Source organism: Gallus gallus, chromosome Z, assembly GCF_016699485.2.
Source record: "Gallus gallus isolate bGalGal1 chromosome Z, bGalGal1.mat.broiler.GRCg7b, whole genome shotgun sequence".
In the NCBI taxonomy this organism is placed as follows: domain Eukaryota; kingdom Metazoa; phylum Chordata; class Aves; order Galliformes; family Phasianidae; genus Gallus; species Gallus gallus.
Window position 1 is genome coordinate 9,305,890 of NC_052572.1, and position 14,805 is coordinate 9,320,694.

At 42.0% G+C, this 14,805-nt stretch overlaps 1 protein-coding gene across 1 annotated transcript in view; it reads left to right on the forward strand.

The window, feature by feature from the left end:
- Positions 1–14,805, forward strand: part of UNC13B (unc-13 homolog B) — a 209,332-nt gene that overhangs the window by 112,947 nt on the left and 81,580 nt on the right. Inside the window, exons 12-14 of the mRNA XM_046905963.1 lie at positions 8,495–8,541; positions 13,172–13,250; positions 14,015–14,020. Of these exons, the coding sequence (XP_046761919.1) occupies positions 8,495–8,541; positions 13,172–13,250; positions 14,015–14,020 (132 nt within the window). The remainder of the gene's footprint in view (positions 1–8,494; positions 8,542–13,171; positions 13,251–14,014; positions 14,021–14,805) is intronic.

Consider the following 14,805-nt stretch of genomic DNA (forward strand, 5'->3'; position numbering starts at 1 on the left):
TTGCAGATGCCTGTATATGCCTTACCTAAAGATATATATTTTTTAATTGTGCTTTTTAAATTCCTGGGTCACGTCCTCTGAAAACCCATTTTTGCCTCCTGGCTTACTTGTTCTGAGCCTGAACTGCTCTATTACTCGTGCCTGTTTGAATGGTCAGTTCAAGGTATTTCATTAAATGCGTTTGGCAGTAGTCTGCAGCAAAGGAGCAGATAACAACTCTGAAGGTGTTAGTGTGCCTGTGTGTTTTGGTGAATCAGAGATGATGCACTGGTGTAAAGGTTTACCTTATTTATAGCTGTACACAGATGCAAATCATCGGAACAATTTAGATGTTAGCAAATGCATGTAGATAGTTAATTTGAAAAAAAAAAAAAGGTTCCCCTGACAAGATCAGCAAATTTTCAAAGTTTAAACTTGGAGGAAAAAAAAAACCAAAAACAGTCAAATGAAGTGAAGATGGTTTAACTTTATGTTCGTAGAAAAATAAACAACACATCAAATGAAACGGCAACAACAGAATAGCAACCAAGAAAGTCACAACCAAACCCGCCCTGAAGTAGCAATGGACGCTCAGAAGTGAAATGGTGAAGGAATTCCTTTATTGGGGTTCAATCAATGTAGCTGCTGGTGATGGTGATGTGAGCACACCTCCTGTAAGGAAATGTTATCAGAGGCAAAATAATTCAGTGTTTCCCAAAGTGAATGCAAGATTCATTAATCAGTTTGTTTCAAAATAAGCTTGACTTATATTTGAGAAGCTCCAGCACTGCCAGACCTGTAAGTTTGACGGTGGTCTGTCTGTGTCAAGGGTTTATCCGTGAAAAACCAACCCCAAATGAACAAAGGGAATAAGTCTTAAAAAAACAAGTGGTTTACAGATGCACGCTGATGGCTTGCTACAGTTGAGCTGTTGCACTCCATCTGTCCTTGGTGTTTACCAGCCAGGGACTGAAGTTGGGTTTTCCCTGCTCAGCACAACTGTGCCATGGCGGACCCAAGAGTGCAACAAGTTCAGCTCTTCTGCACTCAGACACTTCAGTGGCTCAGGAGACCACAGGAAGGAATCCGGTTCAAATGCAAAGGAGATAAAAACCAACAACGAGGGAAGTCTGGACCTACCTTTGGAAGTGAGACAGCTGAAAGGGCCAAGTCAGAAAAGGCTTGGATTTGAAGGGCTTTGAGGGGAAAAGAAAGGACTGAAAGTGGAACTGGGGCTGCCTGTGTGAGAATGTTTCCTCCGTTGGTTCACAAGCAAGAGGCCTGCAAGGTGGTCCAGGGGCTTCCACAGAATCACAGAATGGCTGAGGTTGGTAGGACCTCTGTGACCGACCATGTGCTTCAGGCCCTGCTCAAGCGTTGGGAATACCCAAACAGGATACCCAGCAGCACCGTGTCCAGGCATCTTCTCAAGGTCTCCAAGGAGGAGATTCCACAACCTCTCTGGGCAACCTGTGGCAATGCTCCATCACCCAGACAACACAGAAATGCTACCTGTTGATCAGAAGGAACCTCCTGTGTTGCAGTTTGTGCCCATTGCCTCTTGTCGTGGCACTGGGCACCACTGAAAAGAGCTTCTCTTGTTGAGACTCCATGCAAGCATGTCTTAAGGTGGAAAATAAGGCTTTTATTTCGGCTACGATCCAGCACTTCATTTGCTGAAGTAATTTGATTTCTCCTTAGTGATTGAGTTAAAATAGATTCTCTGTTTTCCTATCTTGGTGATTGCTTGTGTGTAATTACACCCATACAGGGAGTGACTTTGAAAAGTTATTTTAGCTTTTAAACCAGTTTGAGTGGCCCTTCTTGCCAGGAAGGCATTCCTTCTCCTCCATCCTTCGTCAGCTGCTGAGTAATGTGAATCTTCTGTGCAGATATGGAGTTATCTGGTTGGAAGACTTACGAGATAACGTGTCTCTACCGGAAGTTTTAGTGTGACTCTCATATGACTTTACCAGCCCTGAAATTGCCTATCCATAAACATGAGATTTAGTGTAGGAGGCTTCTGTGTTTTTTGTTTCTCAGAGGGGAATTGCCTAGATTTATAAAACTAGAAAATATATCCTTGCATTATGGTATCTGCAAAAGCAAAATGTGTTCCGTGGGAGCTACCAGTTTCCTCGTAATGGGCAAAATGTACAGGGGGGCGAGGAGGGAAGGAAGGGGGATGCTTCAAATGCAAATAGTGTATGTGCTCCAGAGGGGGGGGGGGGGGGGGGGGGGGGGGGGGGGAGAGCAAATCTGTTCCGCTTTGTCACAAATACAGGTTCCCTCTCAAGTGTGATAAATGTCATCTCTGATTCTGCGCTGAGATTATTCTTGAGTTTTATTAACTGAACAAGAACTGTAACTCTGTAAAAACTGGCTCTCAAAACCATATGTTCCAATGCATGTGCGGTTATGGGTGAAATTGAACACAGTTTGATTTGAGAGCAGTTGATGGAGATGAACTATTGAATGTCCCAGGAAGCGCAGCACAAAGCTCTGTGCTGTACAGGTGTTGTATCGATTTGCAGCAAATGTTTTCCCTGAAATCACCTTACTGAGCTCATGGCAGAAATCTGGTCTATTAACTTTTCTTCCTCTCCTTCTTCTCTTTTTTTTTTTTTCTTCACAGAAGGAGGTAGAGGAGAACTCCAGGTTGTACGTGTTGTCCCTTCTAACCAGCATCTCTTTCTGAAATTCCTCTGTGTGCATGCCTTGTCTCCATGTAATCGATTGCTCCAGCCGAGGCCCTGGGATTCAGTTTAGCATGTTATGGTTGTTGGAAGCAATGTCAACACTGTGTGTGAGCTAAGAGTCTGTTCAGTGCGTAGGGCCTTGTTGCCTCTCTGCTCATCGTGGGCAGTCTGTAGGCGACAGGTAATTCTTTCCTCCTGGGAGGATCCGTGGAATTTTTCACTGACTGCTGTGTACCTCTTTTGTTTCTGTTTGCAGCTGTACCTCGTGTGCAGAAATTTCTCTCTGTTGAATTCTCAGCGTACATTTTTATTTTCTTGAACTCACACAACATGGGCTGGGTGCCTGCTGTGCTCCTGTCTCTCCCTTAGCTGTATGAATCAGGCTGAATTACCTTCCTGGGGTAGATCAACACTGCGGCTTTTTGGTTTCCGTGTAAATCCCATCCATTGAGTTTGATGAATTCTCATTTCTAACCTTTATTGGCTGACGTATCAAGAGATTTGTTTCATTTTTACTGGCCAGTGTTCATCCATTCATGCTTCTTGGAATTGCAGAGATACGTGGAATTGGTGTCAAGTCTTTCCTCTTCTGGCTCTGGTGCAAAAACATTGCAGTCTCCTTTAGGCAGCTCATCTTTTGTGTGGGAAACTGGTACTGGCAGATTCATCAGGTGGAAGGAGCTTCCTCTGTGGCTCTTAAATCGTTTTCTGAACCAATGCTGTTGCTGAATATGATGATTTCAAAATAATCCTTTCGCTTGTTGCAGCTTTGGATCCACATAAAATGCAGCATACTTGAATCGATAAAGATCTTTAACAACAAGAATGACTAGTTTAATTGGGATGATTTAGCTTAGTCTGATTCTGCTAATACCCTTGAAGAAAGGATCTAATTAGGCATGACTAGAAGTTTAATTTAGATGTTGAAACAGTTGCTACTTGTTATAGCCTGATTCAGATTTATCTACAGCTAAATTTAGGTACTTGAGTTGCAATAGCCAAGTATGGTATTTGAAAACAAGTTAGGATGATTTTAAAAAACAAATACAAAGTCACTGCTGATTTTTTCTTTTTTTTTTTCCTTCTACGTTGAAATAATGCAGCTTTCCATTTTCTACATCTTCCTGGGCACAATACTGAAATGTGATGGAAACTTGCAAACTTCTGTGTGGTCTGGGAGTTTGCTGGCAGGTCTGGGGATGTTCTCCCGGAAAGAAGACTTTGTGATTTTATTTTCATTCTGCTTCTGTCCACTTGAAGACTTTTTGTCCTACAGAAGAAGTTTGTTCTCTCACTGAAACATCTTCCTTTGTATGAGATAAATTGCAAGATTTACATATTTCAACTTTGTTATATAACTTATCAGGTTACTTGTAATCGTATCTACTGCTTTTCTTGAATAAGCAGAACTCCTTTTGAGTGACTTTTTAGGCCTCACTAAAGATTGTATTCTCTATGACTGAACACTGTGACTTGAATGATCTTGTCTGTTGGCCTTTCTAATCCACGGTATTAAATTTGTGCTACTGTGTCACTAGCATGATTTTGGTAAACAGCTCTTGGTTGAGAAGAGGCTTTAATTACTTTGAGAAGACCTTTAAGCAGCTGGTTGAAGCATCCTTTGTTGTGAATTAGCATGCTTCATTACTGGAGTGACAGGCACTTCCCTGGCTGAGGAGATCTGTTGGACAGTGGATGTAAAATATCATCCATCAGCGTCAGAAATACAAAAACTGGGCAGAGAGGTGATGGACTATTTTGTTTACATTTGTCACTCCCATCTTTTCAGTGCTTCTTTATGCACTTACAGGAGATGAGGTAAAAAATAGTTGAGATGCACACTGCTCTTGCTGCTTTCAAAAAGAGTTCATGTGACAGAGCTGCGTAGAGAAGCGAAGGAAACACCAGATAAAAAACAGCTTTATGACATGTGGATGTTCAGGTGTTCCATGTGTTGACATTGCCTTTCCATTTGTTTTGGGCAGGACAGTGTTAAAAGCCTTACAGTGGTTCCAGATGTTCTTTGCATCTGCCCACTGTTTCCTCTGCTTGCCTAGGCTCGCAGTGGGCCCAGCTATTGTCTTGGGGCAGACCTGAGAGATCTGTGGCTGGTGAAAGACCCAGAGCAGCTCCTGGAGCCCTCCTGTGTGCTGGAGCAAGTGCTGCCTTCAGAGGACGGGAAACTCCCCAACTGCTGCCTTCAGAGGATGGGAAACTCCCCAACTGCAGCACTTCCACCCAAGCAGCATTGCCATCTGCCTTCAAGAGAAGAGGAATGTATGAAATGTTCCTGTGCACAACAGGGGTATAAACTATCAACATACTTGTTCAACTGGCACTCCTGGAGGTGCCTGTCTGTCAGAATGCCAACGCTTGTAGGTCATGCCTCTGGTTCTTCAGCTACACATGTCGCTGCTACAGCGGACTGCAGAGGACTTCTTGATGCCCTTTGTCAATATGCAATATGGTTATTACCTCATATGTGAAAAAACCTCACTTCTTTCCTTAAAACTGCTTAGATTTGGTGTCTACATCTCTTTTTGAAAGGCTACTGCAGAACTGTCATAGTTAGGTGCCTGACTTTCATCCTCCATTTATATTTAGCCTCAGTTCTTCTGTGCTGTATATTTTCCCCTCTACTGAATAAATACTGAAGAAGCTTCATTTTTTAGACTAAGAGGTGCGTCTTAGTCTTCTTATGGTGTTGTTTTTGCACCCTCACACTGGTTTTACCATTTTTCTATGTGAATCCTTTTTACTTTGGTATAGAATAAGATTATTCATGCCTTTCTAGAGGAGTCTTGGCAGAACTGTATAGTGGCATTTATGCTTTTATTTCCGTGGAGACATTTCAATGGATATCGTCTACAGATGATGTTCTCTCCTTACATGGCTGTATCATTGTGGCTCATGGCCACAGTGTGATGACGACGACTCAAGTCTGCTATCACCTGCTGTTCTTGCATTGAGAATCTCCTTGGAAGCCATAAACTCATGGCTGTTTTTAGGACTTTGACCTTGCCATTTCTACTTCGTTTAATCCTCTGCTGTTGCAATCTTCAGCATCATCAGTTTTGGTTTTTTTTTTTTTTCCATCAGGGTCTGAGTTCTGTTCCATATTGATTATTCTCCCATGTTTGTCATCAGCAGATCCCGCTTACTCCCACCAGTTTTCGTCCTGCACTGTCCGTGGCTGGCTCAGCTAGTTGCTTATTTACCCACATTAAAGCTCCCCTACTCCTGTTCAGCTTATCCAGCCTTATTTATGTCACACGTCATCCCATCAGAGCAGTTTTGTTGAAATGAAACTTTCATCGGTAATTCTTTGTACAGTTTAAAGAAAAATGCTTTGTTAAACAAAAGCTAATATAACCAGTATGACACTTTTTCCTCTTTTCTGTTTGTCTCCATTCTTTTCTCCTTGTTTGCTCTGAAGCCATTCAAGCTGTTGAAGCCAATAATGAGCCCAGGCTATTTTGGCTCACATTTCCTTCCTTCCCCCACACCTTAACTGCGTTGGCTTTTCTCCAAACTTAAGGCATCAGCCCTTGTTTGATAGATGTCAGGTGCTGATTCTCCGGTGTTTGCTCAGGAAGAATTCTGCCTGATGCAAATTAACCTCTTTGTTTTCACTTGGGGGTAGCTCCTGTTTCCACACAATCACCGCCTAATTTGCCCCTACATCAGTATTATCATTTACTAAAAGCTTCTTATTTGTTTTTTACTGCTTTACCTAGGTGGTTTTTAATCTCAGTCGCATGCAAGTTCTTCTTCTCATTTTCTTTCTATTTAGATGTCTAAAATACTTGGCGAAAGTAATGAAGATAAATGAGCAGAAGTGCAGCTTATGTGGACTCCCATCAATTTTTACATTGCATTTATCAAAATCTGGGTGATGGAGGTTTGTTTGCTGACCATACTCTCTGCCCTTCCCCACATCTGGGGGTTCTGCTATTCTCTGTTGACTCTCAGCTGCCTGTAGGAAATGATTATAGCTCAGATAACAAACCTTTAGAATTTCTCATATAAACTGGCTGACTGAAGACCTCTGTCAACTCCAGCTCCTTTTGCCAGTGTGTGCTGCTAGACGTGTTTGCCATCCTCAGTCATTCAGGACAGTAGACCTTCTTCAGCTGAGCACCGGTGTCAAGCTCAGTCCAGTGTTAAGTGTTGCTCCATTTTATGACTGCTTTCTAGTTACAGCCCTTCCAGATGTTCAAAGGCAAAATTAGGAATGTCTGCCCTTCTTTGCTCTGAAGGATCTGCTTGTGTTTTCTCCATGAAATCCACCCTTCTGACCCACAAGTGAGCCAAATCCCTCCGTAGGAAATGTAGGTTCCAAGTTTTGAGAGCACAGCTTGGAGAAATGTGGAGCACAGCACTTCCTGCAGAAGCCCAGTGCACAGCTCTGGGTGTGGGAGAAGTGTGCCTCAGTGCTGCACCAGGAGTCCGAGCTCCTGCAGACTCTGCTGGGCTGTGTGATCACACAGAAAAGCTGGAGAGCGCACTGAATTATGGATAATGTCATGTTGTTCATGCCTGTTCAAGATAAACAAAAATATGTAACCTTCAGATCTGCCTAGACTTGGAGTTCTGGGAGTAAAGAATATGGAGATTGGGCTTTTGATGATGTGTAAGTTGAGACCTCAAACAGAAACTTGTTTTTCTTGGTTATTTCTCCTTTTCTTGGGAAACCTCCTCTGACACCTGTTAACAACATGAAGTTGCACAGCTCACCCAAAGCGTGGGACAAAAAAATGAATCTTTCTTTTAGAGCTGTGTTCTTTTACCTTGCATATAAGTACAGCTTATTTCCTGACAGATAGTCCTTTGCACTGTGTTGATTCTCAGGCTGTGTCCTGTAAGTGCGTTGTTTTCCACTGTGTTCACGTTGCAGGCCCTTGGCAGACGTGATTATCGAAGGTTGGACTGTTAGATATTAGTGTCTTCTTTAATCCTATTTGGCTGCTAGAAATCAGCTTTGTTTGTTTGTTTGTTTTGCCAAGAAGTGCAAAATATACGAGCTGTAAGCTGGATCATAGATGCTTCCAGTTACAGGTAGACCACCTTCCCCTTACACAGCAAACTCTGTTGCTCCAGGTATACTGTAAATGTTTGAACTCTGCTCTAATCGGTCTACTGAAGATTTTCAAAGAAACAAAATGTCACTCTATAAATATGCTCCTATGAGAACACAGGAACATGGTTTGAATTCATGACTATGCATCTTCATGTTGCTGCATGTGGTGGCTTTGATCATACCAAGAGATCACCGTTCGCCTGCATCCATCTTGCAAGCGATGGCTCTTGCTTGCCAGTTGCTGGAAGTTAAATGGTTGCATTTAAATGAGTGGAGCAGTAATGGGACTGTCTGGCTTAGGGGGCTGAGGAGTCTACATCTGAGCATGAACAAAGTCCATCGGTGCTTGCAGAAAATGTGTTGCTCAATGGTGTGCATTTTGTAAAGGTGCTTTTAATTTATTGTGTCCTCATTATGACCATGTTCATGTAAGTGGTGACCTGCTGTAACAGGAGCTCTACAGTACTCATGCTTCTGTTGGATTAAAAAAAAAAAAGTAATGAAGAAGAAAGAGATGGTGTTCAAGGCTCCCTTTTGAAAGAGATGGTGCACTGAACAGGCTCTTCTGGTCCTGGCTGTGTCCGTATGACCATTGGAGGTGCTTGAATGACTGTCAGTATGCATTTGCCGCATGCACTGTGGTCTGTTATCCTTTTCTCAGCATACAATCTGAATGCCTTTTCTGGTGTTTTCAGAAACTAATTTCAAATTGTATTTTTGCCTTCCTCCATTTAAGGGTCAAGATGAGGCTGATCCCTCAAAACCACCCTGGCTCAAAGGAGGGTAAGTGCTGTTTTGAGTCCTTGTTTCTCTTTGTTTGTGGTTACAGTGTAGGTCTCCAGTTTAAGTTACGTAGAAGCAATACTTGTAATGTTTTCAATTATCATTTGCAAGGGTGATCAGATAGCCACACCTCACTCGGGGCCAGACTGCCTCTGTAAGTTGTAGTTTCCTCTTAAACAACTTGAGGTGGGCTGTGCATCTCTTCAGGAGATTTGTGGTTAAGGTTTTAGGTGTCATGTATAGTTTCTAGTAGGATGGGGACAAGTGCTTATGGCAATAGTGTTAAACGGTGCTTGCTTGCTAAGCCCTGTATCTTTTCCCTAGTGGTAGCTGTGACTGATGGAGGAAGGTGTAGCTCAGAAAAGCTGCTGTGTCTTTTGCTCTTAGGAGAAAAAAAAGGAAAAAGTAGCTTTGGGGAAGTCTTCTGTCTTTGCAATTATTTCTGTGGTCATTGCAGCAGTCAAAACTGCAAAACCAGAGCAGCTCTGGAGTCATTGCAGCCTGCCATTTTTAAAACAGTGATCATCATGCCTCTTTTAAACAGGTGAGAGTGAGGTCTGATGTTCTTTCTGCAACACAGTAGTTGCAGCAAATGAAGCAGACAAATTCTGATTGCGTGTAATTTCAGCATGATGCTCTGCATAATGGATGCCAGCATGGTAGCTTCCCTAGCATCCTCCCTGGAAAAAAAGAGCGACATATTTTCCAAGCTGCTGGGTTAAGTGCAGTGTATGTGATTAGAGCGATACGCTTCGGCGGTGGTGCACTCATTAGGAGCTGATGTAGCAGCAGATTTGTCCTGATATCTCAGCAAGAGCTTGGCTTGCTACTCGTACAAGTTAATTCTCGTACTACTGAAGTAAGCTTTCCTAATAAAATGCAAGTTAAACCAGAGGCTTCATTATACGGTTTTCTGCTTTTGGAATCATTGTTCTGTAATGTTGGTATTCCCACAAAGCTTCCTCCACACCTGCAGATGCCTGGAGCTGCCTAGCAACCCCATGCTTTCTTAAGGAGCCCAAGATTTTGCTGGAGAACTGGCAATTAGCAGGAGCAGGAGACAGTGATTTATGCTAACTATAAACAGCAGCTATTCCGTCTTTAACAGGGAGCCAGTGTGCTGAGTTTACTGGTTCACTCTGACAAAAATTATTACCTAGCCTAAAAGATAAGCACAACTGCAGTCCTGAAATACTTAACATTAGTTTTATCAGTTCTACTTTTGTCAGGCCACGTTTGCTCTAGTCTGTAAGTTCTTTCCCTTCTGTGTGAGATACAATGAAATAAACTAGCTAATGTAGTTTTGACAAAAGTTGGGCTTATTCACTCTATCCCTGCATGCAAGGGATGGGTGGCAAACCTTTAATTCCACTGTAAGACATACTGTGGATTAATTAGTCACAACATACATTAAAGCACTTTGGTTCAGAGTTCTTCTTTCATAAGAAGATCGGAGAAGTTCTGTCATTTGGGAGAAGCAGTCATCTTCTGTCATCACAAACAATCTTTGCTCCATTAAATTTTCAAGATTTAACATAAGAACCTGTATGATAAAGGTCACATTAAGTGATGAATACATGCTTCAAGCTATTTACAGTTCCAGCATAGTGCAAGGGAATCTTCGTGTTTGTAACCACTGCCTTTGGAAATGCAGCTTTAAAAAATAAAAGCACAATTGGTGTTAAGGAACATTTTCTGGTTGTAATGTCTCATATCTCTATATTTTATTTAGTAGTGCAAATCGTGTTCTCACACAGAAATGGTATTCACTCCCCAATATAGCACTCCATAATAATGCTATAAATATTATATACTCGCAGAGGAGACTTACCCTATTACATATGAATCCACAGTGTACGTATTTGAAGCACCATCAATACTTCTGTCTGTGCAAACACTCTGATTTTGTTAAGCAAAGTAGAGGTTGTGCTACAACAGAGAGACCGGGGTAGCCGACAGTACAAGTTAAGTAATTTTGAAGATTAAGAATTGTTGCTGATTTTTATTTAGTTAGTTATTTGTTTATTTTATTCACCAGCAAAAAGCGGGTTGTCCGAGCATAAGACTAACTAGATATTAGGATACTTCTCTGCAGTGCAAAATGCAAGCACCTTTCAAATATTATTGTTCTCTGCCAGTCTGTCTTGCAAGTGATTATCTTATTTTACAGGTGGAAAAACAGTAGTCTGGCATAAATACTTTGCAGCAAGCTGGGTTGTAACTAGACATGTTTCTCAAGTACAATAACTTGTTTAGGCTCATCTTGAATTTATAAAACATACAGCTTTAGTGTTCTTTTTTTCCCCCTAGGAAGCATTAATGTCACAGTTTCCTTTCAATTGAATTAGAAAAAAAAACAAGACAAAACCAACAAGAAATGCGTCTGGAAATCCTGTAGAAAAGAATTGTTATTTCTCAGCTGTGCTGTTAACTCTAACAGAGGCACTGACTCTGGATTTTTATTTGTGACTATTTTGTCGTAGCTCTTCTTCTTACAGACTCTCCTTTGTATTTTTTGAGATACTTTCACGGTTCCGGTGATTTGACCCAAATTTTTGCCCTGAAAGTCAGCATTAAATTAAACTGCACTGTGATTTAGATAATTCTGGAATTCTTGACATCATCTGAATAGTCATCTGCAACACCTATTTCACTCCAGAATAGTATAGCTAGGATCAGAGAGCGTTTTGTAGCACTAGAGCAGCAGATAAAACTCTTGTTTGATCTCAGCAAGACTACCAACTTCTTATGCATATATTTATTATTTGCTGATTTGGGTCAGATTTTTCTATTTTAAGCCAGAGGGGATTATTGTAGTGTAACTTGAGCAAAAGTTTTTTTTCTGTAACTGTATGCTGGAAATGAGGATAGCCTTTAGTAAAAACACCATGTGGCCTTGCTGTAGGGATTTCCAGAACCAGAGGACCCGTTTTTGTTCTTTGCAGGAGACTCCAGCAGCTTAAGCTAACTGAAATGCTATAAATCTGCAGCTTTTTCATGCCTGAGTTAGTCTCCTGTTCCCAGCTGCAGTATCTACTGTCACGTTTTGCTGGCAGAGTGGCATAGCGGACTGTGAATGGTTTTGATTCATTATGTAGGAGCACAAAGAACTATGCGCAGCACACATAAGCCTGGTGTTGCATGCAGAGGCGAGGTTCATGTTGCTCACCTTCTCACCAGACTTATTCATCTGGCAGCAGCTGGCAGCTCGGCCATGGATCAGATGTGTCACCCTCCTACGCACAGTCAGAAAAGTCAGTTTCACCATTACAGCACCATGACATGTTACTATATATAAGTCTTTCCCTCTTTTGACACAGCCTTGTGCTAGGCTGTGCAGTTTCATCCTTTCCCACCCTATCATTGTCTGCTGTTACATGGATTTGGACATCATTAGTCTTCTCGTAGTCTTCTCTGTTATTTGACTTTCTGGATTTTCTGAGAGGGGATGTGAGTAGGTCCTGCTTGCCCACAGAAGGCAGGTTCCCTCTTGTCCCTTACCAGCCTACCAATTTGTATGGCATATGCAAATTTATAGTGGAAATCTGGCTTCCTGGGTCATTTTTAAAGTGTAGCTGCATGTGCATCTTTAAGATGAGCAATGTCACTGTCCCATAGTACCTTTCCTAGTCGATGTGGTGTTTTAAATCATTTTGGCTAGCTGTGGCATACCAAATCAGAAAAATATACAGGTTAAAGGCACTGGCCCTTTTACAGAGACCAGTTCACCACCCATCTGCAAAAAGATGTGTGCCAGCATGGTGCAGAGTGAAAATGGATGAGTGAGGATGGAGAGGTGAAAGGTTTCTTTGCACTTGTAGCCAAGCAGAAGGCCTCAGAAGACATCCTGTTCATGTTGCTAAACACGTCTGAGCTAAATTATCAAGCCTTCAAGCAGAAGTGTACATCTGTGTGATATTACTAGTGAGCAGCACAACTCATACACAGTTATTCAGACTGGCTTATCAGAAAATAAGGAGACTATCTCGTCTTATTTCTACAGACTCTGAGTGTTGCTGGGCTGGAGGCTAGCAAAATGACCAGGAGACTAGGAAAATGACCCTTTTCCTCCCCCCCCCCCCCCCCCCCCCCCCCTTTTTTTAAGCTTTTTTATCTTTTTTACCTCTCCTTTTTCCTCTCCTTCTTTCTCTCCTCTCCTTCTTCCTCTCCTCTCCTCTCGTCTCCTCTCCTTCTTCCTCTCCTCTCCTCTCGTCTCCTCTCCTTCTTCCTCTCCTCCTCTCCTCTCGTCTCCTCTCCTTCTTCCTCTCCTCTCCTCTCCTCTCCTCTCGTCTCCTCTCCTCTCCTCTCCTCTCCTCTCCTCTCCTCTCCTCTCCTCTCCTCTCCTCTCCTCTCCTCTCCTCTCCTCTCCTCTCCTCTCCTCTCCTCTCCTCTCCTCTCCTCTCCTCTCCTCTCCTCTCCTCTCCTCTCCTCTCCTCTCCTCTCCTCTCCTCCTTCTTTTGCTTGTGTGTTAACAACACTGCTTTGTTTCATTTGAAGTGAACTGATTCTTCCACATTAACTATTACATTAGCAAAGAGGCTAATGACCTAAGGAAGCATTTTGGTCATCTGTTTACTGTCTGTTACTGCTCTTGAGATTTTTAATCCTTCTTTTCCTCCTGGATCTCCAGGCCTGCAGGTGGTCTCTATGGCATTGACAGCATGCCCGATCTACGCAAAAAAAAGCCAATCCCACTTGTCAGTGATCTGGTAAGAGATTTTTCTTCTACCACGCAGTTGATGGTGCAAATAGCTTTACTTTTTGACATACGGTAATGTTCACTGTCACTTGAAGGAGTTGTAAGTTTCCTGCTTCATTAAATTAATTATTACAGTAAGAGTTTGGGAGTTAGAAACATCTCAGTGAGAATGAGGTGTGTTTTCATACAGTGTTTCATTCATTTGGCAGAATTAAGATATTTTTCATATTCATTTTCCTTTTTATTCTACTCAGAAGATTGGATTAAATTTAGGCCTGGATTTTTTAAATATATTTTCCTAAAAGTCACATACTTTGTGTAAGGTTATGATGTCCATGTGAGGTCTGGCAACTTGGAATTTGAGAGGGTAGATAAATGAACATAATAAGCTTGAGTGTTTTAAAGTAATTTGTAGTATTGCCAGCAGGCTCCTACACTGAGGAAGCACGAGCATCAAACAAGTAATGAGGACAAGTTTCATATGTTTGTGTGATACAGTGAAATAAGGCTTCAGTGGGACAAATGGCTTTGTGTTGGCTGTGTATTCAGTACGTATAGCGCATTCATAGTTGGGAGAAAGGCTGTAACAGCTGAAAGACCAAAGTTTCTGTATCCTGTAGTTCCTGTGAAAAGATGCATACAGTTCTCTCTGCCAGCTTATGCATGGGAAGCATAATGTGTGTCTTACTAACTGCTTGCATCTTTTAAATCTGTGCAATGATGGCATTAACCTGTGTTGCTTCCTTTGAATGCTTTCATTCACTCTCTCCGTAGGCCATGGTAAGTGGAGCTAAAGACTATCCACGAAGTCTTCACCAGAAACAAAAAATATTTTACCTTCCCTTTACTTTCTTTGCTTTTAGTTTTGAACCTGCAGCACTGCAGTGCAGGCATATTAAGTAGTCTGTCCTGCTACATCACTGATGGAATGAACTGTTTCGATTGGTCTTCAAATGGCATAAATCAGAGGATAAATGGAGATTTAATTTGATGGTTCTAAATCAGATGTTATTGGTTTTGATTGCCTTCTCTGCTGTCATCTGTCTATGGCAGTGTTAGGAGCTGCAAAGACAGGGGCCTGTGCTGCTCAGGGCTACAGAGCAGCGTGATGTGAAGGAGGCAGTTTTGAGGCAGAAATGCTGTTCATTGTATTCAGTGATGGCCAATGAATGTGATTCACCAGCGCATTCAGACCTGCTCTCCTGACCCCACTGTGTTCTTTTTCCTATTTGTGTCTCTCTCACTGTCATATTCTGGAGTGTTCTGTAAATTTTGAACCTGACAAAAACCTCATTTTGTTTACAAGTGAAGCTAAACATAGAAGACAGTCCCACATAATTACCTTAAGCAATAATGGTGCTACCATTGCTACCATTGCATGGACATGGAGAGGTGGGCCCAGTTTTCACTGACAGTTCTTGTCAGAGAAACCAAAATTCTCCACAGTGAGACTGCCTATGGGCAGGTGAAATTAAGTTGGAGGTCTCTCAAAGTATGCATTGACTTTTGAGATGTGAAACGTGAGATGTATCACTTCAGAAAGCAACTTGAATGTACTAGACTGT